Genomic DNA, 22732 nt, shown 5'->3' with positions numbered 1-22732 from the left:
TCTATCCCCCTCCAGAAAGCAATATTTTATGAAGCAAGCCATTACTACGCTAAACGCATAATGCGTGTGAGTAGTGCCACACGCATAGTGTAAAGGCTGTTTGGTAGAAAGAGGGACCAGGAGAAATGAGGAGAAGAAATCCACTAACCTTAAGTGGGCTTTTCTGCAGCCTTTCTAGGAGATACAAAGGGCCTCCCAACCCCCAACGTCGATGTTTTTTGTAATGGAAAATTATTTTCCACCCTGCTTTTGTGAGCTAGCAGCAAACGCTCATCTCATGGTTTGCCTGGCTTGACTCCTAGGAAATTGAACGGGCCTTTGGTTTAGCTGCAGCTATTTTTACGCTGTGGTTGGGCATGATCTAACTAATGTTCAGCATTTTAACTGCTATCAATTTCAGTAGGAGAGATTTAAGTGCACGCACAAGTTTCTCCCTGAAATTAGTCCTGGGACTTAAAAGCAGTTGAATATTGCTGCATGAATTTGAGGCCACAGCTTTATATCATCGTTTGGCGTTTGTGTTTTTATTATGTTTTACCCTTTTAAGTGTCATAAAGTTTCAAAATGAAGGCATGAATGAACGGTTCTGGTTTACTTAGTCTGGGTTGAGAAATTTGATGAATATGTTACGTTATCACCATTACGTTCCATTAAAGTGAACTATAAACCAGAAAGTCCTCCCAGGTTTGAATCTTGCTGCTGTGAACTCACTACAAACGACCATCTCATTTGCTGTATAGGGATAATAATAATATTGTGAAACGTTACACGGTTATCAGGATTACTGATTACTGCGAGTGTGCAGTGCCCTCAAGTCACAGCCAATCTATGGCAACCCCTCCCTCCCCCTCAAATGGCATTTTCAAGGCCGAAGATGAACAGAGATGATTCGGCATTCCTTGCCTCTGCATAGCAACCTGGGACTTCTTGGTGGTCTCCCAGGGCCAAAACTGCCTGGCTCCCAAAATTTGGTGAGATTGAGCTAACCTGAGCCATCCAGGGCACTGCAATAGACGTGCGAGGTGCTTTAAATATCCTAAATGTGCTGTTGAGTATTTTTATAAACATCCATTTAGATATATAGTTCTCACTTTTTACCTGACTCCTCTGTGACCCTGATCTAGCTAAAGTTGGTTGCAGTGAAATCTAAGAAGTGGAATACGGTAGTGGTGACTGGTTTAAATTCCACTGCTTTCAATAGGACTTATTTATAATAATAACATTCGATTTATATACCGCCCTTCAGGATGACTTAACACCCACTCAGAGCGGTTTACGAAGTATGTCATTATTATCCCCACAACAAAACATCCTGTGAGGTGGGTGGGGCTGAGAGAACTCCAGAGAACTGTACCCTGATCCGAGATCTGATGAGATCTGAGATCTCGTCAGATCTCAGAAGCTAAGCAGGGCCAGCCTTGGTTAGACTTGGATGGGAGACCTCCAACAAAGGCCAAGGTTGCAGAGGCAGGCAATGGCAAACCACCTCTGTTAGTCCCTTGCCTTGAAAACCCCAGTGTGTGTGGGGGGGGTCACCATACGTCTCCACTACACAACTAACTTTAGCATGGATTAGGGCCCACGTGTTGTCTGTACTCCTTCCTGTCCTTTGCTCCTGGAACTAAACCGTTGTCTTTCATTACGTTATCAGTTTCCCATGCACATGTCTCTATATACCTGTTATGAGCTGCTTTGTGATACCCAAGTGCAAGGCAAAAACTTATATTGCAGTGCTAAACAAAGTTAAACTCCTCGAAGTCAGCGGACTTAGAAGGCTGTAACTGTGCTTAGGATTGCACTGCTGGGATATAACTAGAGAGGATACCAGACTAGATCTACCATCATATCTCCAGATAGTTTCATTTTCTTTAAAGGCAGCCATTGTTGGGGAACAAGTGATTGGGTTTGGGAATATGCTATTGAGAAGGGGAAAGGTGAACTTTTTGTTCTGTGTCCGAAAAAGGTCTCTAAACGTTATAGACTAAATGCAGACAGTGAATAAATGTACCTGTTTTGTGTTTATAGAGCAGCCAGAAAGGAATTGGGAGCTCAGATGTTTGGGTGACATTTTAATATTTTGAACTAATTCTTGCTTCTCACTTTACAATTCCCCACCTTGCCCTCGAGTTAATATTCTGGACATGCCCCTTAGAAATTAAATGGAGAATGGCTATTTTTCTTCCCACTTTGAAAGTCATCTGCTAGAAAATGTTAGTGTGATTACATATCTATAAAATTTGCCATGCAGTCGTGAACTTATCAGGCTATAACAACATAGATGCAGTTAAGGCATGAAATAGGAAATATTATACGGCGTCTAAGACAACAGGACCAAACCTGCATTCAGCCCTCCTTTTCTCAAAAAGAAGGCTATACTGAGGGGGACACGGGACGAAGAAACAAACTTGGTGGATTTCATGATGAGTATTAAGGCAGAGATCCTGACGTTGACTGCCTGCTTCCCAGCAAAGCAACTAACTCATCTTTTTCTTAGTTTTTGCATACATTTTTATTTCAGTCAATAAACACCAAACAACACAAAGCATGAATTACAGTCATACTATCATCTAAATCATACAAAAAACCCACTATTGATTATTGCTGCATGAATTTGTAATCATAGCTTTATATCATTGTTCTGAGTTTGCGTTTTCATGTTTTACACTTTAAAGTGTCATAAAGTTTCAAAATGAAGCCACGAATGAATGGTCCTGGTTTAGTTAGTCTGGGTTGAGAAATTATGTTTGCACCGATGAACTACCTAATCTTTGGATGTACGGAATGGTTGTAGCTTTCAGCCGGGGCTCTTTTGTAGAAGTATCCTTTAGTTTCTGTGCAACTGTCAAGACTGTGGAATATGTAATTATGTACTATGCATTGTTTAAAAAAAACTTGATAACCTTTTCCTTCTACTCTTGTGTTGTTTCACATACTGTCAAAGGAACAGCGAGTGAATCAGCTTGGAACAAATACTCATTCCATTTCTTTTCAAAATTCATACTTTGCCTTCGGTTAATGTTGGTTACTGACCAGGAATCTATCACGATGGTTCCCTGTGTTTTGCTGGCTCTGGAGATATGATCTCATCGGGATGGCAGTTTGTACAGGCACAGGAACTAGGACTTTCTTAACTTGCTTAAGTTGATCTCTTTATTTGCAGAAAAAGAAAGTCCTACACTAAGCGATGTCCCGGATGACGCTGATGAATCCATGCCTATGCCAGAAGATCTTTCAACCAGCACAGGAGGACAGCTGAACACTCGGAATGAGAGAGTTTTGGGTAAGAGCAGGGTTTTTTTTCAGCTGGAACGCGGTGGAACGGAGTTCCAGCACCTCTTGACAATGGTCACATGGCTGGTGGTCCCGCCCCCTGATCTCCAGACAGAGGGGAGTTTAGATTGCCCCCCATGCCACTCAGCGGCGCAGAGGGGAATCTAAACTCCCCTCTGTCTGGGGATCAGGGGGCGGGGCCACCAGCCATGTGACCATTTTCTCCAAGGGCAACGCACCACCTCTTTTCCTAGAAAAAAAGCCCTGGGTAAGAGCATTTGATATCCATGCGCCTGCTAGTACTACTGCCCTCGAGATGGTGCTTCTGATGTATTTCCAAGTCTGAAGTTTGCTTTCACTTCTTTTTGTTGTTGTTTGTTTCCTCTTCTGTTTTAAAGATAACGGACTTGTTCAGTCTTAAAGAAATATCAAGCCAGCTATCTAGCTTTATAGTATGAGATCCCTTCAGAGACTACCCCCAAATGACTGCCCAACTGAGAAATAAGTACATAAAGCACATGATTATGAGGAATGGAAAAGACAGTTTGCAGCATACTTTACCATTTGATTCACCAGAGCTAACTTGGTTGTTTGAAAATACAGTATCTCTAGTTTATGACAGACTGACACGAAGTATCTAAAATCCCAATAAGTATTTGAAATCTCAGTTATTCCCAGTTATCTAAATCTTCAGTTGGTAGCTTTTGACCTGCAGTGGGTCACACCCTGAATTAAGACGGATTGTTGCCATGGCACAGGCACAATTTTATTTTCTTCTTCTAATTTTTTTGTTTTTTAAAAAAAAGAATGAAAAGGACGGGGAAGGGGAGTTGAGAAAAAAGCAGAGAGATTAGGTGAACAATTCCCAGTGGGTTTGTATTGAAAATGTATGTTGAAATTATGTTCAAAATTACATGTGTGCGGGGAGCGCTTCTGTTCAGTCAAGGGCATTGCTTATTAAGAATATGAGAAGTTTTTCCAGCCATTCCAATAACAAACATGAGACACAATTCAGCCAAAATACTTAAAAGGACCTGGAGATGATACAAAACGTCATGGAAGAGAGTCGGGCATGTACTTGACCCCCATGAAAATCAAAGAACCTTGAACAACATATAACGTCATCTAGACCGTGCCATAAGTGACATAGTTATCTATTCTCTAGATGTCTGGTTGTTACCTTGATTTTTTTAAGAATAAAAATTTAAGTTTTTTTTTTTAATTGAGTGGCATATATGAGCCTGATCTCATCAGGTCTCAGAAGCTAAGCAAGGGTCAGCCTTGATTAGTAATTGGATAGGAGACTTCCAACAAAGACCAGGGTTGCAGAGGCAGGCAATGGCAAACCCCCTCTGTTAGTCTCTTGCCATGAAAACCCCACCAGGGGTCGCCATAAGTCAGCTATGACTTGAGGGCAGGATTTCATTCATTTATATATATGAATGAATTCTTCTTTGCGTTTGGTCGGCATGATCTTCAGCTGTAAAAAAGTTTCTCGTTCTTTCCTTCCCCCCCCCACCCTCTCTCTCCAAGAGAGTTAGAGTGAGTTTTCAGCAAGTCAAAGGAAATCTCTCTGTGCCTCCGAAGCATCTCCCAGGCTTGTTCTACGCTTGCTAGGTTGGGATGTTGTTGAGTAAAGAGCACAGGAGTATATGTGGTATTGCAACTGGGCAGGACTTTTACTGGGCAGCATGGGCTTCTGCTCATCATAGCTCTTCTAAAGAACCTGTCTGCTGTTGGGTTAATTGGGCCTCTCTCTTTCTCCATCATCGGGTGGTTTGACACATGCCTGTACCTGACTTCTCATCTCATCATTCCATGGCTTGTCCTTGGTTGAGTCCAAGTCCAAAGAGTTTATTGTCTGTAGCCTTAGGCCGTCACAATTTACCAAACGTCGACTAATAAACAGTTAAATCCCTTGGTTGAGGGAATGGACTCCATGGAAAAAGCCATTTTTGTTTTTGATCTGAAAGTTCTGCCTATGGCACTTGACCTGTGAGGACTCATCCACACATGTAAGCTGTCCTTGATGCAGCTGTATTTGGGGACAAGTACCCCTGGATGGAATCCACTCTTCCTGGGCCACTCTAGAAATCCAGGAGTGTCCCATCAGGCAAGCCTTCTGAACGGCAGCCGCACAAACGCTCCCCTGGCACACCATGGGGAGAAGCCATGCTGGAAGAAGGTTTCCTGCTTCACAGCATGAGTTTGTGTGTGTCATTGGCGATTGTGGTTCCCTTCCCGCTCTCCGTTTGTACTGATTTGGAGATACAGTGGCTATGCAGATAAGGCCGGGTCTTCTTATCATGGTAGCTGCAGCGCAGCCATGAGGAAACACTGCGGACGGGTGGATCCATCACTATTCTTCTTCTTTTGGGATCAGTGGGGCCCTAATTTCTTCTCTTCCCTCTTGACTTACCATGTGCCATGGGCACAGCAAGCCAACTGAAGGAGGTGCCTGGCAGACAGAGATTTGTATGGAACAGGCTGACACAGCTGTTATATTCTGCAAATTGTTATATTCTGCAAGTTGGGAGGTACTCTGTTCCTTGGAACATTAGTCCAGAGGTCTCATTCACATAAGGCTGGGGGTGGGGGGTAAAACGCCGAGTTCCGGTGGAGGATCCCATTTAGGAAAGTTCCGCTATATTGAAAACTTGCTGCCTATCAAAAGCCAGTACAGCAAAACACAGAGAAGAAGTAGAAGCTTTTCACCTGCTGTTCCAATTTTCTATTTGCAAAGGCACGTTCCCGTCTGAAATCCACCGTCTGCAGTCCAAAGCGGTTCTTTCCATTCTTCTGCCTCAGGATTCTCTGGCAGTTGTTTCCTTCTCTAGCATGTGTGAATCAAGAGTTAGAACGATCTGGCTGGAATAAAATATCCCAAGTTCTAGCAATAAAGTAGGCCTTGCCAATAGTATGGATTTCACTTCTGTGCTCGGAGGTTGTGTGGACACGGATGGGTTTGGCTTGGGTAATGGGCAGAGCAAGACTTCATCTAAGAACTGTTACATCCGGCATCATAGTCAGAAAATTAAAATAAACGGTACACGAGATCATAACAGTCTTACAAATACCCCATTCGACGAAGCCTTGTCTCCGATCTTCCTGGCTGCTACTGCAAATTGTGAAACTCTGTAGGATACATGATTGTCACTGTCTGCTAACAGGAACACAATTTGCTCAGTTTCTGAGTATTTGGCTGTGGTAGGCAAAATTCCGGCCAGAAATTTAATTCTGGTGCATTATATAGCGGGCAGTATAATAGATAGTGACGGAGGTTCTCCACTGCAGATGGTCGGCAAATTCAAACACGGCTTTCCTCTGGCATCTGAGGGTCTCACCACACGAGACAAAATACACTCAAATTACACGGGTAGTTTGAGTGTATTTTGTAATTTGAGTGTATTTGAGTGTAATTCGAGTGTAATTCAAGTGAATTTTGTCTCATCTAGTTTGACCTTGAGAGTAACAGTTGGCTAAGAAGGCTGATTGCATGGACTGAAAGCGCAGGGCAGGAAAAGAGGCTCTAAGAGCCAAGCTACAAGTGATGCCTGACAGGAGTTGGACACGTGTCGGTGTCCCTCAATGGTTGATGGGAAGTGTGGGCACACTGCTGGCGCTAGAGTTTCTGGCGCCTGTGGCCACTCGTGCGTGATGACATCATCACGTGATGACATCATCACACAGCAAAGCCGGGGCCATTGGCCGGCGGGTGGCTGGGGCGGCACGAGGAGGCTGCCCGTGCTTTGCACGCTGCCCTGGCCACCTGCTGTGCCTGGCCCGTGGCTGCTGCGCCCGGCCAGGGGCATGCCCGGCCGTGGCGCGGGGCTGGCTGGCTGCAGCAGCAGCTGCGGGCCAGGCATGCCAGCTCTGTGGCATGCGCCTCCGCCCCTGTCACCCCCTCTGGCGCCCCCTCCAGCCCCGCAGCCACCTCATCACCTCAGTGGTGGCACTGGCCCTGTGTAAGCATCACTTGTAGCTTCCCTGGCCGGCGGCACAAACTCACCTGGCATATGCCTGCACCCCTCAACTGGAGCCGTGTGGTGTCGGGCTGCTGCCCGGCCAGCAGTACAACCTCGCCTCTCACCACTCCCCTGCAGCCATGCCCCCTTCTGGTACCCATCCCACCACCACATTTTGGAGGCGGCTGCCAAGGGAGTGCAGGAAGCCACGGCTCCAGCAGCGCTCCTGATTCCAGTTCCCAGCTGGCAGCAAGCTTACTCGGCGTCTGCCTCCCCCCCCACTTCTCCTGGAGCACGGGAAGCCAGCAGCAAGCTCGCCCGGTGTCTGCCTCCCTCCCACCCTCTCTCTGCTGGGCCAAGAGGAGCTGGGAGCGCTGCCAGGGCCACGGCTTCCCACGTTCCCTCCAAGGTCCCACGTTCCGCCTCCAAGGTGCAGCAGTGGGGCGGGGCCGTGGCTTCAGGGGGCGGTGAGGGGCGCGCTCACACTGCAGCCGGGCTGCACATGACAGCGCATGGCCCCAAAGTGTGGCGGTGGGACGGGGACTGGATGTGGCTGTGGCTGCAGGGGGCGGTGAGGGGTGAGCTTGTGCTGCCGGGGCCGCAGCCCAATGCCACAGGGCTCCAGTTGAGGGGTGGAGGCAGACGCCGGGCGAGTTCGTGCTGCCAGCTGGGGCAGCTACAAGTGATGCCTATGCTTCCCATCAACCATTGAGAGAAACTGACACGTGTCCAACTCCTGTCCGGCGCCACTTGTAGCTTGGCTCTAGGAGGGTAGTTAAAAATGCTGGCTAGGTACTTCCATACGGGGCAGAGCAAGGCTGTCCACAGGTGACACGTTGAAGTGTTGTAGACGTGCACACATCAATCAGCCATCTGCTGAGTCAGACCCTTGGCCTATCAGAGTCAGTATTGTCAACTCTAAGTGGCAGCAGCTCTCCGGGGTCTCAGAAAGAAGTCTTTAACATTCGGCCACCATGGATTGTTTTAAGCGGAGCTGACAAGGGTTGAACTTGGGACCTTCTGCTTGCACTGCGGGCACTCTGCCACTGAGCCAGGGCCCCGTCTTCTCGAAAGGGCAGCTAAATGTTGAGCCTTTGCTGCATTATTATTATAACACCTTGGAGGACATCGTGTGTGTTTTCTGCCATATCTTGGGCTGCCGAAGGGCTGGGGGAGGGGTGCGCATGGGTAGGAGGAGTATTAAGGAACAAATGCATTTCCTGAAAGATTCCCTCTAGAGACTCTGAGTACAGAAGTTGGTTTTCAAAAAGAGGGAGGAAATGGTCTGGCCAAGTTTTAGCACTTTTTTAAAGCAGGGGTTTTTTTTTAGCCCAACTGATTTTTGCAGGGAGACAGACAATCACTTTGCTCAATTCTCTTTTTCAAACCAATGGGACTCAAAAGGTGCTCGAGTCCGGTTGGCTATGCCCAGATTTCCAAAACGAAAGGGAGTAGTTGGTGGTTTTCTGGCCAGTCCCTTTCTGTCCTGGAGTCCTGCAGGATAGGAGAGAAGTCCGCTTGCCAGTCCCACCATGGGGGCAGGGGATGCCCCTCCCCCAGCCTCCACCCCCTGCCATTTCTCATCTGGCTTGCCAGGGAAAAAGGTGTGGAAACTCAGTGGTGGGCGCAAAGCACACCGTCCACATGCTCCAGAGTGCCTCAGCAAGCTCTGGAGCGCCCTTGCATCATGCTGGGAATTATATCTTTCCCAGTGTGACACAGAAGCAATGGGTCATGCAGGGACCAATAGAGTAAAAATCAGCCCCCAGTTTAGTGTTTGGGATCAGTTTTTACTCAGTCAGTCCCTGGCACAATCCATTGATTCCATGTTGCTTCAGTAAGTTTTCTCCCTGTGACCTCCCAACCCCATTTTCACCCCAGGGGACCTGGCATGCCTAGCGAGAAGCGTTTTTGTTTTCTCCATGAACATTTTCTGGTTATACAACTTTAGGGCTGCCAAGCTCCTGTGGGGGCAGGGAACCACCTACACAGATCTCCCCTTGCCTACTGCTGCGCCGAGTCATGGCAGGGGGATTTTTTTTTTAACTACCAATGCTGCAAGCGTGACGACATCACTTCTGGGGGAAACCTGGGAATTGTCATGGGTATCTCTAGGAATCACTGAGAACTCTGTGGCTTTGCCATAGAGTTACCAGCTGTCAATAGAGCTACCTGCTGTCACTTCTGGGTTTTCCCCAGAAGTGATGCCATCATACCTGCAGCCATGTCCTCCGTGTCCCTGCTCCCAAACATCCCAGCACTTGCCAGTCTTGGCCTGTCAACCCTGACAACTACAGTCGAGCCAAGCTACAAGTGACACCTGACACAGGTTGGCCACTTGTCAGCTTCCCTCAAGTTTTGATGGGAAATGTAGGCATCCTGGTCTTGCAGCTGTAATGGAGAGCCAAGCTGTAGAACCAGGATGCCTACATTTCCCATCAAAACTTGAGGTAAGCTGACAAGTGTCCAACCGGTGTCAGGCATCATTTGTAGCTTGGCTCTGAGCTGGGAACGCTGGAAGCTACCATATGAATGTCCTTGTGCTATATAGGGTTGCGAACTCCAGCTTAGGGAAATTCCTGGCAATTTAGGGGTGGTGCTTGGGGTGGGGGGGTGGAGTTTGGAAACTACAGAGAGCTCAACAAGGATTTTATGCTGTAGAATTTACTCTCCAAAGCTGCCATTTCCTCCATGGGAACTGATGTCCAGGCTGAAGATCTCTTGTAATTCTAGGAGAACTCCAGGCCTCGCTTTCAGGGTGATTACTTTTCCTCCCCACAATTTTTATTTTATTGATGAATTTAAAATCTCATTAAAAGGGGAAAGAAAAGAAAAAGAAAGAAAAAAACAAATAGAGAAAAAGAGAAAAAGAATAAAAAAGAAAGAGAACAGAAACTAGAGAAAAATGATACATATATACGAGATCATTTTCAATTTTCTCTACACCTATAATATGCTTACAAATATTCAGGGCTTTTTTTCAGCAGGAACGCGGTGGAACGGAGTTCTGGAACGTCTTGGAAATAGTCACATGGCTGGTGGCCCCGCCCCCTGATCTCCAGACAGAGGGGAGTTGAGATTGCCCTCCGCGCCGCTTGGCAGCGCGGAGGGCAATCTCAACTCCCCTCTGTCTGGAGATCAGGGGGCGGGGCCACCAGCCATGTGACCATTTTCTCCGAGGGCAACCCACTGAGTTCCACCACCTTTTTTCCCAGGAAAAAAAGCCCTGCAAATATTATATCTGTAGTCCTAATACCTTAAAGATTTACCTTTTCTATATTACCCCCTCTTTAATATCCCCCAATTTTATCTTCTTTGAAATCAAATCTACAGATCATCAGTCCATCTTTTCCCGTTTCACGCCGAAAGTCACTAAGGGGTTTCCAAATTGCTATGAATGTAGACGATGTTTTATCTCGGTGATCAAAGCTGCACGTTTAGCCATCTCCGACTTTGAAGCGGCTTACTGTAGATGGCCGTGACAGTTAAATGGAACCTCCATGAATGGAAGCAGAGTTTGCAAAGCGGAGCAGCTGGTTCTGGGGGCAACAAATTTGGGAGCAGTCGGCCAGATACTGTTTGAAGCAAAATGCTGGACTAAGGAACTGGTTTGATTGAACAAGGTAACTGTGTCCTCTTCTGCCTTGGCGCTCAGTCGTGTTCTGGAATAACGGTCAAAAGAGAAATCCCTTGAAACAGAGGCCATCTTGCAGATGTTGTCAGGAAAGAAAGGAAGCAACAAAAAAAACCCCTCAGGGCAGCTTGGGGGAAAGGGGAAGTACTCCGCCCCAAGTTGTGAAACACAATTCCCTTGTTTGAGACAGAATCCTGTTGCTGTAGCTGCTGTTCGCCAAGAATTATTATTATTTACTTCATTTATACCCTGCCCTTCTCCCCAATGGAGACCCAAAGGGGCTTACATCATTCTCTTCTCGATTTTGCTTTCACAATCCTGTGAGGTGCGTTAGGGTGAGAAGTGTGTGACTTGTCTGAGGTCACCCAGCAGGCTTCCCTGACAGAGTGGAGATTCGAACCTGGGTCTCCCACATCCTAGTCTGACACTTCAACCACTACACGACATTGACTGACCTGTGGGATGTCCAGGACTTTTTGCTAGTTAGGAGAGGGGGGGAGATGGCTTTTTGAAGCCTTTTTGCCTTTTCCCAAACAGTCCTTGGTACAGTTTGGTTCTGGGATCGAATTACTGTAGCATGCAGGTCTGAAGCGGTGTTGGCGTGGCAGATGCTTCCCTGCATTGACGGTTCCCTATCTGTGGAATGGTAGCCCATGAAGGCAAGGGTGTTCTAGTTGAGCTTTCTCTCAGATATGCTGGTGGAGTACGCACTTTTTGCACATGGTGAACAGTCAGTACTGTGAACTTCCACCTGTATTCTGAGATGGTACAGTTCAAGGAGGGCTTTGCTGTGATATTTTTTTTTAAAGTACAGTTGCCAAAACTACCTCAAATCTTTGAGCTTTGCCTGTTCTAGCTGGGTCATTGTTTTAAGTGAGAACCAAAGAGGGTTTGTGGGGTTTGTATTTATTTCAGGTGGCAATGGTATGATGTGGTAGTTAGTGTGTCAGACTAGGTTCTGGGAACCTAGGTTTGAATCCTGACCAGGTTTGAATCCTGACCCTGGCGTGGAATTTGCTGGGTGACTGGGTGCCAGTCACTTTCCCTCAGCCTAACCTACCTCAGGGAGTTGTTGGCCATTTCCACACACATTGAATAATGTACTTTCAATGCACTTTCACAATCCTTTTGAAGTGGATTTTTTGTTCCACACATGGAAAATCAGTTTCAAATGTTCACTAAAGAGTATTGAAAGTGGATTATCCAACGTGTGTGGAAGCAGCCGTTGTGAGTCAAGAAGATTGGTGTATGGCACCCTGAGTGCTGTGGACGAAAGGCGGGATGTTCTTAAATAAACGCAGAGCTCTGTTGAAGTGTGTTGCCATTCTGAAGGAAGAAACAAAACTTCTTCAAGCTTTATGTGCTTGAGGTGGAAGGAAAGGGCTTTGGCTCAGTGGGAGACATGAAAACATGTGCTTAGCTGTGTGGCTTTCTCTGTTCGGATAGCGAGCCTGCTGATCTTATCTGCAGGGCAGGAAGTCGGCTTTATCTGAGAAGCTCATCTCTCCCGTTCTGATAAGTCCCGCTGTAGCTGGGGAGTTAAATTATCTAGTGGGACCGCTGGCTTGACAGCAGGTATGTGGAGCTGTCAAAGGCTGACTTTTAACCAGGAGGACCATTTTTGAGAGAAGATCAGAAGCTTGCTTAGCCTTTGGTTCTTTGGAGAGAGTTCAGTGCGTGAGAGGATCACCCTGTAGGAAGACTGGGAGCCAAGCTACAAGTGACAAATGACACTTGCCTGGCAAGTGAACAGACTCACGTGTATTCCTCCCTGTTCACTTGCCTGTTCATGTGCACAAGTGGAGAGCAAGTGAATGGCAAGTGAACAGGGAGGAATACACGTGAGTCTGTTCACTTGCCAGGCAAGTGTCATTCATCACTTGTAGCTTGGCCCTGGATGAGCACAAGTCCAGCCCTCAGGTCTGTCTTTACATGGTTGAGTTACAGCGCATTCACACCAGTGGTTTGCCAGGAGGCATGTAAGAAAAAAGAAGTACCATTCACACCAGGTCCCAGGCAGAGTAACTAGCTAGTACTGAGTTGGATGGTTGGAAAGCGAGTTCTTGAAAAAGGAACGTCACTTTCCGGCAAGGTTTCCCACAATCTTTTGTGCTTATGTGCGCATGGCAATGGAAAAAGTTCTGCATTTGTTTAGGGATTTTTATTCTTTCAACAAAAATTCCACACATGCCCTTTCAAGAGGGGGAACTCTGTGTGAGCAGAAATACACAAGGATTATTTCAGTGCAAACTAGGCCAAAGAAAGTGAAAGAAGTTGGAGAAAGCAGTTAAATTAGGAAAGTGCTGGTGCAGACATGCCCCACATATGGAGGTAGATCCTAGTTACTTAAGTGGTCAACCTTGTTCCCACCTCTAGACAAGGCATAGGAGAGCACGCTGATGCAGATGGCTAGCCCTCCCTTCTACCAGTTGTAGCAAACCCCGCACATTCCCCTGCACCTTAACTGAGGGAGAAAGGGCTGAAACTGTCATAATACAGGATAAATTAAAACAAAGAAAGGGAAGTAAGTTGGCGAGGAAAGTTAAATTAGAAAAAGACCGGTGCAAACATCTCCCCTTGACTGCACTGTCTCTGACCTTACAGAGCCAGTGGCAAATGCAGCCGTCCATCCCTTCACAGTCTCCCACGGGCTTCCTATGTCCTAATTTGTTGTTTGCTAACCACAATAAAATTCCAGTATGTGAGCAGAAAGTGTCCTACAAATGAATTTGGCAGAATTTTTACTGGATGTTGCAATTTATTCGAGAGAAAATATTCATTTGCTCTTACTGCATCATTTTAAGAGCGCCCTGTATGTGCAATACCTTCATTTTGTATGGATGTAAACTTCCGAGCGTTATAGCCCTGCAGTCTTAGAAAGTTCTGTGTGTTTACATTGAAAGAGGGCAAGTGAACATGGCAGTCAATCTTGGGTGGAATAAATACAGAATATTATAGCTTCGTACATTCATGATGTCTCCATGGCCCCAAGAATTATTGGGACAGGACTGGAGAGTCCTCAGAGGAACAAAATCTTCACTGAAGTATGAAAGCCTTTGGAAATGCCGCTTAGATAAAGCTTTCCAATTCTTTTTTCCAAAGGGGGAAGGACCTTGTATGTGGCAGAGAGTTCTGTTCGGTGCAATTTTTTCCCATCTCTTCCTCCATCTTAGAGCCAAGCTACAAGTGATGCCTGACACAGGTTGGACACTTGTCAGCTTCCCTCAAGTTTTGATGGGAAATGTAGGCATCCTGGTCTTGCAGCTGTAATGGAGAGCCAAGCTGTAAAACCAGGACGCCTACATTTCCCATCAAAACTTGAGGGAAGCTGACAAGTGTCCAAGCTGTGTAAGGCGTCACTTGTAGCTTAGCTCTTAGTGCTACCAAGCAGAGAGAATCATATACACTGAACTTTTTTGAAGACCATTTTTAGTTATTATAATTTGGGTGGTTAAACCATGAATGAGAGGAGATTGTGTTACCTCCAATTCTCTTGATATGTGCAGTTGTCTGAATGCATGTATTTTCCAGCTGTGATATGTGAGCAGAAACCCAGATTTGCCAAGGATATTCATTTGCACACACTGAAGCTCGACAATACCTCATGTTGCACTGTTCACTCAAAATGATGACCATGTGTATCAGGAGAGTTGTGAGTTGCACAGTCACCTCTAATTCTTGGATTGTCATAATTGTAATGTCTGGAAAGGCCTCTTCGCATCAGAATATCCTGCTATTACTGTTTAATATATTTAGTACTATCAGTATGGGGCACTTGGATTGATTGTTTGTTAAAATACTTCTGTTTGCCCTGTCCAGTCCATACAGGAGCGCAATAACTCATAACAGGATTAAAACAACATAACAGCAAAAAAGTCAAATACCAATAATAGACCCCCTAGATAACCACGCCCACCCCACAAAACGAAAACCTGGCAGCATTAAACTCAGTAAAAATAGTCTGCAGCCAAACATTCAAGTATACCTTTCCAGCTGTACTCCAGAAAACCAGCTGGTGAAATGTTGCCGGGGGGTGGGTGGGAGGGGAACTCCAATCCATATTTTAAGTTTCCTTAACTGCCGTTCTGCATCCTTGCAGATCTATGTGATTTCCCCATCCTATGATCCGTTTCTTTGTGGGCTGAGACCTTTTCCATCCTACCTTGTTTTTGCCACCCATGTCCAGGTTCAGAAAGCAGCAGAAGCAATAGGCGGTACTAGGGCCTTGCTTGGGCATAACAGTGGCTCAGAAATTGCATGGTTTTTTCACTCTTAAAGCCGTAAGGTATTTGGAGCAGATTCACCAATAAAAACTTTACATTTCTGTTATGCAGAGGGAGGTAGAAATAGTGCAGGCTCCTACTCTACAACACGTCTTCATCTATACAGGATGAAATTAATTCTAAGTATATAAATACATGTCAAATGCTTTGAACATTTTACATGCACAGTCACAAAAATCCTGGTAACTAGGGCTGGCCGGCCTCCTGCTGGCAGCTTTCGTTGCCTGCCACTGGAAGTGATGCAGGGTAGCTAGCTCTAGAAATCACCAGTTTTACCATAGAGTATCAAGCAATTCCTAGACCTAGCAACCATACTTGCAATAAATCTTTAAGGACGGCCATGATGTGTTTGGGTTGCCAACTTTTTGACTGGCCTTGATCCAATGCCATGAGCAGGTCTAATATTTATTTATTAGACAACATTTATACCCTACCTTTCTGCCCTCACAATGGCCACCAAGGCAGGTAACAATTAAAATATAGGCAATACAGTCATGTTTTAAATCCATTAAATCCAACCCAAAAAATCATTAAAACAATTAAAACGTGAGCTAAAACATATACAAAAGATAAAAGCAATTAAAAAATATTGGGCAAGAAGGAGCAATCGTTGAGGGAACACCGAACGAAAGAAAGAAGTCTTCACCCACTGGCAGAAAATGACAACAAAAGGGGGACAGGTGAATCTTCCTGGGGAAAGAGTTCCGGAGTTTTAGTGTCACCACCAAGAAGGCCCTCTCCTGGGCTGCCACCACCTAATCTCAGAAGGTGACTGTAGCGGTTGGTCAGGTTTATAAACAAATGAAGATTTTCCAGTCAGGAAAATGTTTGACTGTTTAATCACTATGTGTCCAGCTGCTGTAAAGACAGAGGAGAAGAGCAGACAAAAATGAAGTTGGTGAATCGATAATGCTTATGGGGGTTGGCAACTGAGGCTGAGAGCCAAGCTACAAGTGACGAATGACACTTGCCTGGCAAGTGAACAGACTCGCGTGTATTCTTCCCTGTTCACTTGTCATTTACTTGCTCTCCACTTGATCAAGTGGAGTGCAAGTGGAGCGCAAGTGAACAGGGAGGAATACACATTCGTCACTTGTAGCTTGGCTCTGAGAGAATAGTGGATTACCTATGGTCACCTAGGAAGTTAATGACAGAAGTGAGGCTGGCAGTCCTAGTTCAGGACTCCTCATTGTCAGGATTCAAATTATGACTGCTCTAGTGGTCCTTCCCGTTCTCCCTCCTTTTAACTTCACCGTAACTCTATGAGGTAGGTTAGTCTGAGAGCCAAAACACACGAGAAGAAATACCTAGATTCAGCACGTGTTCTCTTACCTCAAGGTTTGCCGGGATCTGTAGGCGTCCTGGAAGCTTAAAGTTTAGCATTTACAGAGCAGCAGGAAGGGAAATACAGGCGCTTGTATTTCCCTTCCCCTTCCTGCTGCTCTGTAAATGCTAAACTTTAAGCTGCCAAGACACCTACACTTCCCAACAAACCTTGAGGTAAGAGAACACGTTCTGAATCTAGGTATTTCTTCTCGTGTGTTTTGGCTCTCAGACTAACCTACCTCATAGAGTTAAGCTGCCAAGACACCTACACTTCCCAACAAACCTTGAGGTAAGAGAACAAGTTTAGCATTTACAGAGCAGCAGGAAGGGGAAGGGAAATACAGGCGCCTGTATTTCCCTTCCTGCTGCTCTGTAAATGCTAAACTTTAAGCTTCCAGGACGCCTACAGATCCCAGCAAACCTTGAGGTAAGAGAACACGTGCTGAATCTAGGTATTTCTTCTCGTGTGTTTTGGCTCTGAGAGCCAAGCTACAAGTGACACCTTACCCAGGTTGGACACTTGTCAGCTTCCCTCAAGTTTTGATGGGAAATGTAGGCGTCCTGATTTTACAGCTTGGCTCTCCATTACAGCTGCAAGACCAGGATGCCTACATTTCCCATCAAAACTTGAGGGAAGCTGACAAGTGTCCGACCAGTGTCAGGCGTCACTTGTAGCTTGGCTCCCAGAGAAACCAACTGGCTGAAGGACACCCAGTGAGCTTCCAGGTCTCGCAAGCCTGGTGTCTGCTATAGCTCAGTGCTGGATGTAGAAAGGCATATTTGCTCTGGGAAAATAATGAGGATTTCTGTTGCTTGTTGGCACATACAACAGCCTAGAAATGAAATTAAGAAATGTTAATTTGCAAAGGGGAGATTTTGTTGGCTTAGGAGGCCGTCAGAAACAGAAAGGGAGGCATCACAATGATAACGAGGTATTAACTGAGCCCGCAGTACATTTTCTTAATTTTTCCTCAGTGTTGCTAGTAGATCCCAATGAAATTGGTAGCTTGTACTGGGCTTAACGTTGATGCTAAATGGGATTTGTTATACTACCTGCAAAATTGTTGTTGGGGGGTGGACGGAGGTCTTGTGTTGTTTATTCTTTCCATGTGCAAGGACCTTTAGTTTAATTTTATTATTCTAAATTTTCTTCACATTCCAGTCATTTATTTATTTTATAAAATGTATAGGTTGGGGGGGGAGGAAGCAAGGTACAATTTGCTTTGGCTCAAATAGCTTTAGCGTTATCAATATTCTACCATATTACCTGTGCGGACTGGGACCAGAGTATCTGTGGGACCATCTCTCCCCATATATTCCCCAGAGGACACTCCGATCAGGGGACAAACAGATGTTGGTGGTCCCTGGCCCCAAGGAGGCCCACCTAGCCTTGACTAGAGCCAGGGCCTTTTCAGTCCTGGCTCCCACCTGGTGGAATGCTCTGTCTGCTGAAATCAGGGCCTGGCAGGATCTACTATCTTTTTGCCGGGCCTGCAAGACGGAGTTGTTCTGCCAGGCATATGGCTGAGGCTGGGCCCCCACCGGCCTGGAAAAAAGGGGTGTATAAATCTTAACCCTCCCTGTGAAAGCTGTCCACCATCCAGTTTTAAATGTGTTGTTTTTAATGAACATGAATTTCTAATTGTATTTTTAATATGTTGTTATCCGCCCTGAGCCCGCTCACGGGGAGCGCAGAATACAAATTTGAAATAAATAAAATAAAATAATAAATAAATATTACACTTTCTGAAGCTATTTTTTAATTTTTTAAATTAAATTTATAACTTGCTCTCCCCACAAGTGGGCTCAGAGCAGGTAACAATAAAAAAATCACATTAGTTACATTAAAACTATAGAAATCAGTGCAAATGGCAGCAACTTTTAACAGCAACCCATATGCCGAACCCAATCTAATACATCCCATGGTATTAGGGTTACCAGTCTCCAGGTGTTAGCTGGAGATCTCCTGGAATTACAAGTAATCTCCAGGCAACAGAGATCAGTTAACCTGGAGAAAATGGCTGCAATGAAAGGTGAACTCTATGGAATTATACTCCACAGAGGCTCCTCCCCTCCCCAAACCCCACCCTCTCCAGGCTCCACCCCCAAAATCTCCAGGAATTTCCCAGCCTGGACATGGCAACCCTACATGGTATGGGTGATGGCATGTGTGTTAGGTGGGTTGGCAGATGATCGGGAGGAGGGGGCTGCATTCTCCACTCAACAGGAGACCGGCAAAAAAAGGAGCCCACCCAGCCTCAAGCTCAACCATATACCTGGCAGAACATCTCTGTCTTACATGCCTGGTGGAAAGACAGTAAATCCTGCTAGGCCCTGGTTTCCACCAACAAAGAGTTCCATCAGGTGGGTGGGTGCCAGGACCAAAAAGGCCCTGCCTCTGGTCGAGGCCAGCCGAACATCTTTGGGGCCAGGAACCACCAACAACTGTTTATCAGTTGATCTAAGTACCCTCCAGGGATTGTACAATTTAATTGAACTCAAAGCAATCTTAAGAACACTTTCCTGGGAGTAAGCCCCACAGAATAGACTTGAGTAGGATTCTGAGCAGATTCTGGGCCCAGCTGGGGCGTTTGCCAAGTATGGCTTTTGATTGACTTGGAGATTTGATTGGCTGTGCAGGTTTTTAAAAACACTGCTTTGCCAGAAGCTGCTTCCACATCACAAGGATCTTCAGTGTGTGACTGAAGGTAAGCTGCAGCAGCCATTTTGCGGCTGGCTCTGCTTTCTGCGGCAGCCATTTTATGGCAGCCATTTTGTTGCTGTGCCCACCGCACTGTGTCAAAGCTCCAAATGTGCCTGCAGGCTCAAATAGGTTGGGGACCCTTGTTCTAAGTGGTACTTGGTTCAGTAACTGCTTAACAGAAGAGTACTTTGACAGCTGCCTGCCTCTTTGATGTAATTTAAAAGCTGTACATGTGTCTGCAACAATTAACACTAGGGGGGTATTTCTAGAAATAGGGTTACCATCCCCCCGCTCGGGGCGGGGGATCCCCCGATCTCACCCTTCCCCCCCGTGCCCACTTACCTGGCCGGCGGGGGAGGGGCGGTCCCTGGAGCGCCCCCTCTCTGGGTGGCGCACCGCGCCCCTTGGTGCGGGGCGCGCTCCCGTGCCGCAAGAGTGTGTGGCGGTGGCAGCATAGAGAAAGCAGGCGGCAGTTGCAAGAGCACGCCGCTCTCACTGCCACCACTGCGGCTGCCACGGCCCGCTCTCTCGCCACAGCTGCAGCCGTCCATATGCAGCTGGCGCTGGCAGGGACAAGGGGCACAGTGGTGGCAGTGGCGAGAGAGCAGTGGCCACGACCTTCTCTCTCTCTCTCTCTCTCTCTCTCTCTCTCTCTCTCTCTCTAGCCGCTGCCGCCGCGCCCCTTGTCGTTGCTGGCACCAGCTGCACAGGGGCGGCCGCAGCCACGGCGAGAGAGAGAGCAGGCCGTGGCCACCGCAGCTCTCTCTCTCGCCACGGCCGCCACTGCCCCTGTGCTGCCCGCGCCAGCAGGGACAAGGGTCGCGGTGGCAGCGGCGCAAGAGAGATTGCTGCTCGCTCGCTCTGCCCTCCTGAGCGCGCATCACATCGTCACGTGGGCGCCTTTGATCCTGCGTGATGACGTCACTCCCAGAAGTGATGTCATTACGCACACCAGGAGTGCACACGCGCTTTGCCCACGCGCAGTCACAACAGCAACAGCACCGAGGGGGTAGGAGCCAGCGTCCCAGTCTCCTGCTGGGAGACTTGAGGGACCTGGCAACCCTATCTAGAATCCATACAATATTGCAGATAACCTAACTACTAGCCCTTGCTGCCCAAATCAACAAAGCCATTTCAGACTACAGTGTGCCCCGAAGCCGAAAACAGCAGCAGCATTGCAGAAAAACGGTTCCTGGCAGAATAAACGGCGTAGAGTGGCATAGGGCCCCATCCTAGAAAACCCCACTCTTCCTGTGTGAATGCTGTTTTGGGCTGTGTGAATTTTTTCTCTCTCCCCCGTCCCTTTTAAAATAACCTCCAAGGTTTAGATTCTCAGATACTTGCGCACTTCCTGAGCACAGAGTGATCCACACATTTTGAGCTGTGGCTTGGTTTGGCTTGTTTTTTTCATGCTGACGTGCTGGATGGGAGAGATCATCAGATAGGCTACCAAAATGAGCACATTTATTCTTCAGCAGCAGGAAAACTTGCGCCCAAAGTGGGCGGGAAAGATTTGCCACAGGACACGGTGGTGCTAAAAAGATCTGGCACATTTATTTGATGATGTCAGTAGCCAGGAAAGCAAACGGCAAGAAAAATCTCTCCCCCTTTTTCTGCTTTAATTTCTCTGCATCAACATTTACTGGTAAATGGATGTTTGCACTTGGTTAGTTTGGTAGAGGATCCTTTCTGTTGTAGTTTCGGGTGGGTAGCCATGTTGGTCTGCAGTAAACAGCAAGATTCTAGTCCAGTGACCAACAAGAAGGGGACGGGAACTTTGACTCTCAAAAGCTTTTTTTCCATTGTAGACCACTTTATACACTTACCGCAACAACGGGTTCTAGTCACACACACAAAATGCAGGAATGGGGAAAATGGCAATGTCATTTCAGGTTAAAACTAAGTGATGTCATGATAGGAGGCACTCTAGAATTTACAAAAACTCTATGGTTAAACCATAGATTTTTTTTTTTGGCAAATCCTAGTGCGCCCCCTTCATCATGATATCATTTCTGTTTTTTCCCAGAAGTGATGGCTCTCGTTGGCACTGAGCTTCAAACCCCCACTCTGCCATGACGCTCACCAGATTTTCTTGAGACAATCATTCTCTCTCAACCTAACTTAAATCACAAAATTGTAGTGAGGATAAAATGACATGCTGTAAAGAAAAAAATTAAAAGGTATATAATACAGAATTTTGAAACCAGTTGATTTAGGAAAATTTGTTGCAATTTTAATTTTGCCTCATCTGTTTTCTCTCACTTAGGCTGCTTCCACACACGATGGATAATCCACTTTCAATACTCTTTAGTGAACATTTGGAACTGCTTTTCCATGTGTGAAACAAAAAATCCACTTCCAAAGGATTGCGAAAGTGCATTGAAAGTGCATTATTCAACGTGTGGAAATGGCCTTAGACAGGTTGCTCAACACTTTGTGTTCTCAAAGTCCCAGGTCCCAAACTGGCATCTCCAGTTAAAAGGAGCTCAGCTCAACTAGCTCCAGAGAGTGACAAGAGGGGTGGTTGTTTGGCCCTGAGGTCAGAAAGAGGCCTACTGATAACCCTGATCTAAACTTGCCAGTTGACTTTTCCTTTGTCTGAACTCGGCTTGTTGTGATCTGTGCTTAAGAGAAGCTGATGTCCATTGTGTTTATAAGTTTCAGAACAAGATCAGATTGTCCATGTGGGGTAGCCTGGCTCGCCGGCATGAACCACCTTTGCAGAGGGAGTTCGAGGTGCTAACAGTTTTGTTAAAGTGGTTCTCATGTCCAAGGGCTCCTGAAATCCTGGAGATGGCCCTGGATCTCAAATGTCAAGGCTGGGAAGGACACAGCTCTCTTGGGACCTGAGAGTTTCCACAATTGAAGCAGAGAATACTTGCCTTGAAAGACCAGTGGTTGATGGAGCCCATGACAGCATGACATTTTCTTTCACTCCTTGATAATACCCATTTAATTTTATTCCCGGGCACTGCCTCAGAATCCTCTCAGAAGTGTCTCCTTTCTAGGGTTGCCAGGTCCCCTTTTCCTCCCAGTGGGAGGGGGGGGCCTGGCACTTACCTTTACGGTCTTCCCAGAGGGTGCAATGATGTCACTTCCAGAAGTGATGCCATCATGCCGGGTGGCAGGCATACTCCCGCCATGCACAGGGCCCAATTTGAGACATCATGGCCTGCTGGCCCTGGAGGTTTTTTGCTTCCCTGGCCTGGCCTTCCCCCCCCCCCCCACAGGCCAGCTGAGTGGTGGCGGAGGGCAGAAGTTGGGAGTGGGGGATCCCCCACCCCCACTGGGGGACCTGGCAGCCCTACTCCTGTCAGCCCCCTCCCTTTAACTATTTGAGCCTCTACCATTTGGGCAAGATCTTTTTCAGGAGAGGATCCAGTGTTTATAGATAGTCACCCAGAAAATATGAGGAGGCTCCTGCCCCTGCATGGTCCCGTGAGTATTTGAGGCCTTTGAAGGTCTTTAGATATTGCAGTATGTTTTTATGGGGGTTCCAGACAGTCAGCTGATGTGTTTACTGAAATTTGGGCAGATCGATATGAAAGTT

General features: G+C 46.7%; 1 protein-coding gene across 4 annotated transcripts in view; it reads left to right on the top strand.

The window, feature by feature from the left end:
* Window positions 1-22732, top strand: part of IKZF1 (IKAROS family zinc finger 1) — a 92865-nt gene that overhangs the window by 22406 nt on the left and 47727 nt on the right. For all 4 annotated transcript variants that reach the window (XM_054991927.1, XM_054991926.1, XM_054991924.1 and 1 more), the window contains exon 3: window positions 3161-3280. In XM_054991927.1, coding sequence (XP_054847902.1) covers window positions 3161-3280 — 120 coding nt within the window. The remainder of the gene's footprint in view (window positions 1-3160; window positions 3281-22732) is intronic.

This window comes from Eublepharis macularius, chromosome 11, assembly GCF_028583425.1.
Source record: "Eublepharis macularius isolate TG4126 chromosome 11, MPM_Emac_v1.0, whole genome shotgun sequence".
Taxonomy (NCBI): domain Eukaryota; kingdom Metazoa; phylum Chordata; class Lepidosauria; order Squamata; family Eublepharidae; genus Eublepharis; species Eublepharis macularius.
Note: the sequence above shows the minus strand (reverse complement) of the source record. Positions and strands in the feature narration are given on the sequence as shown.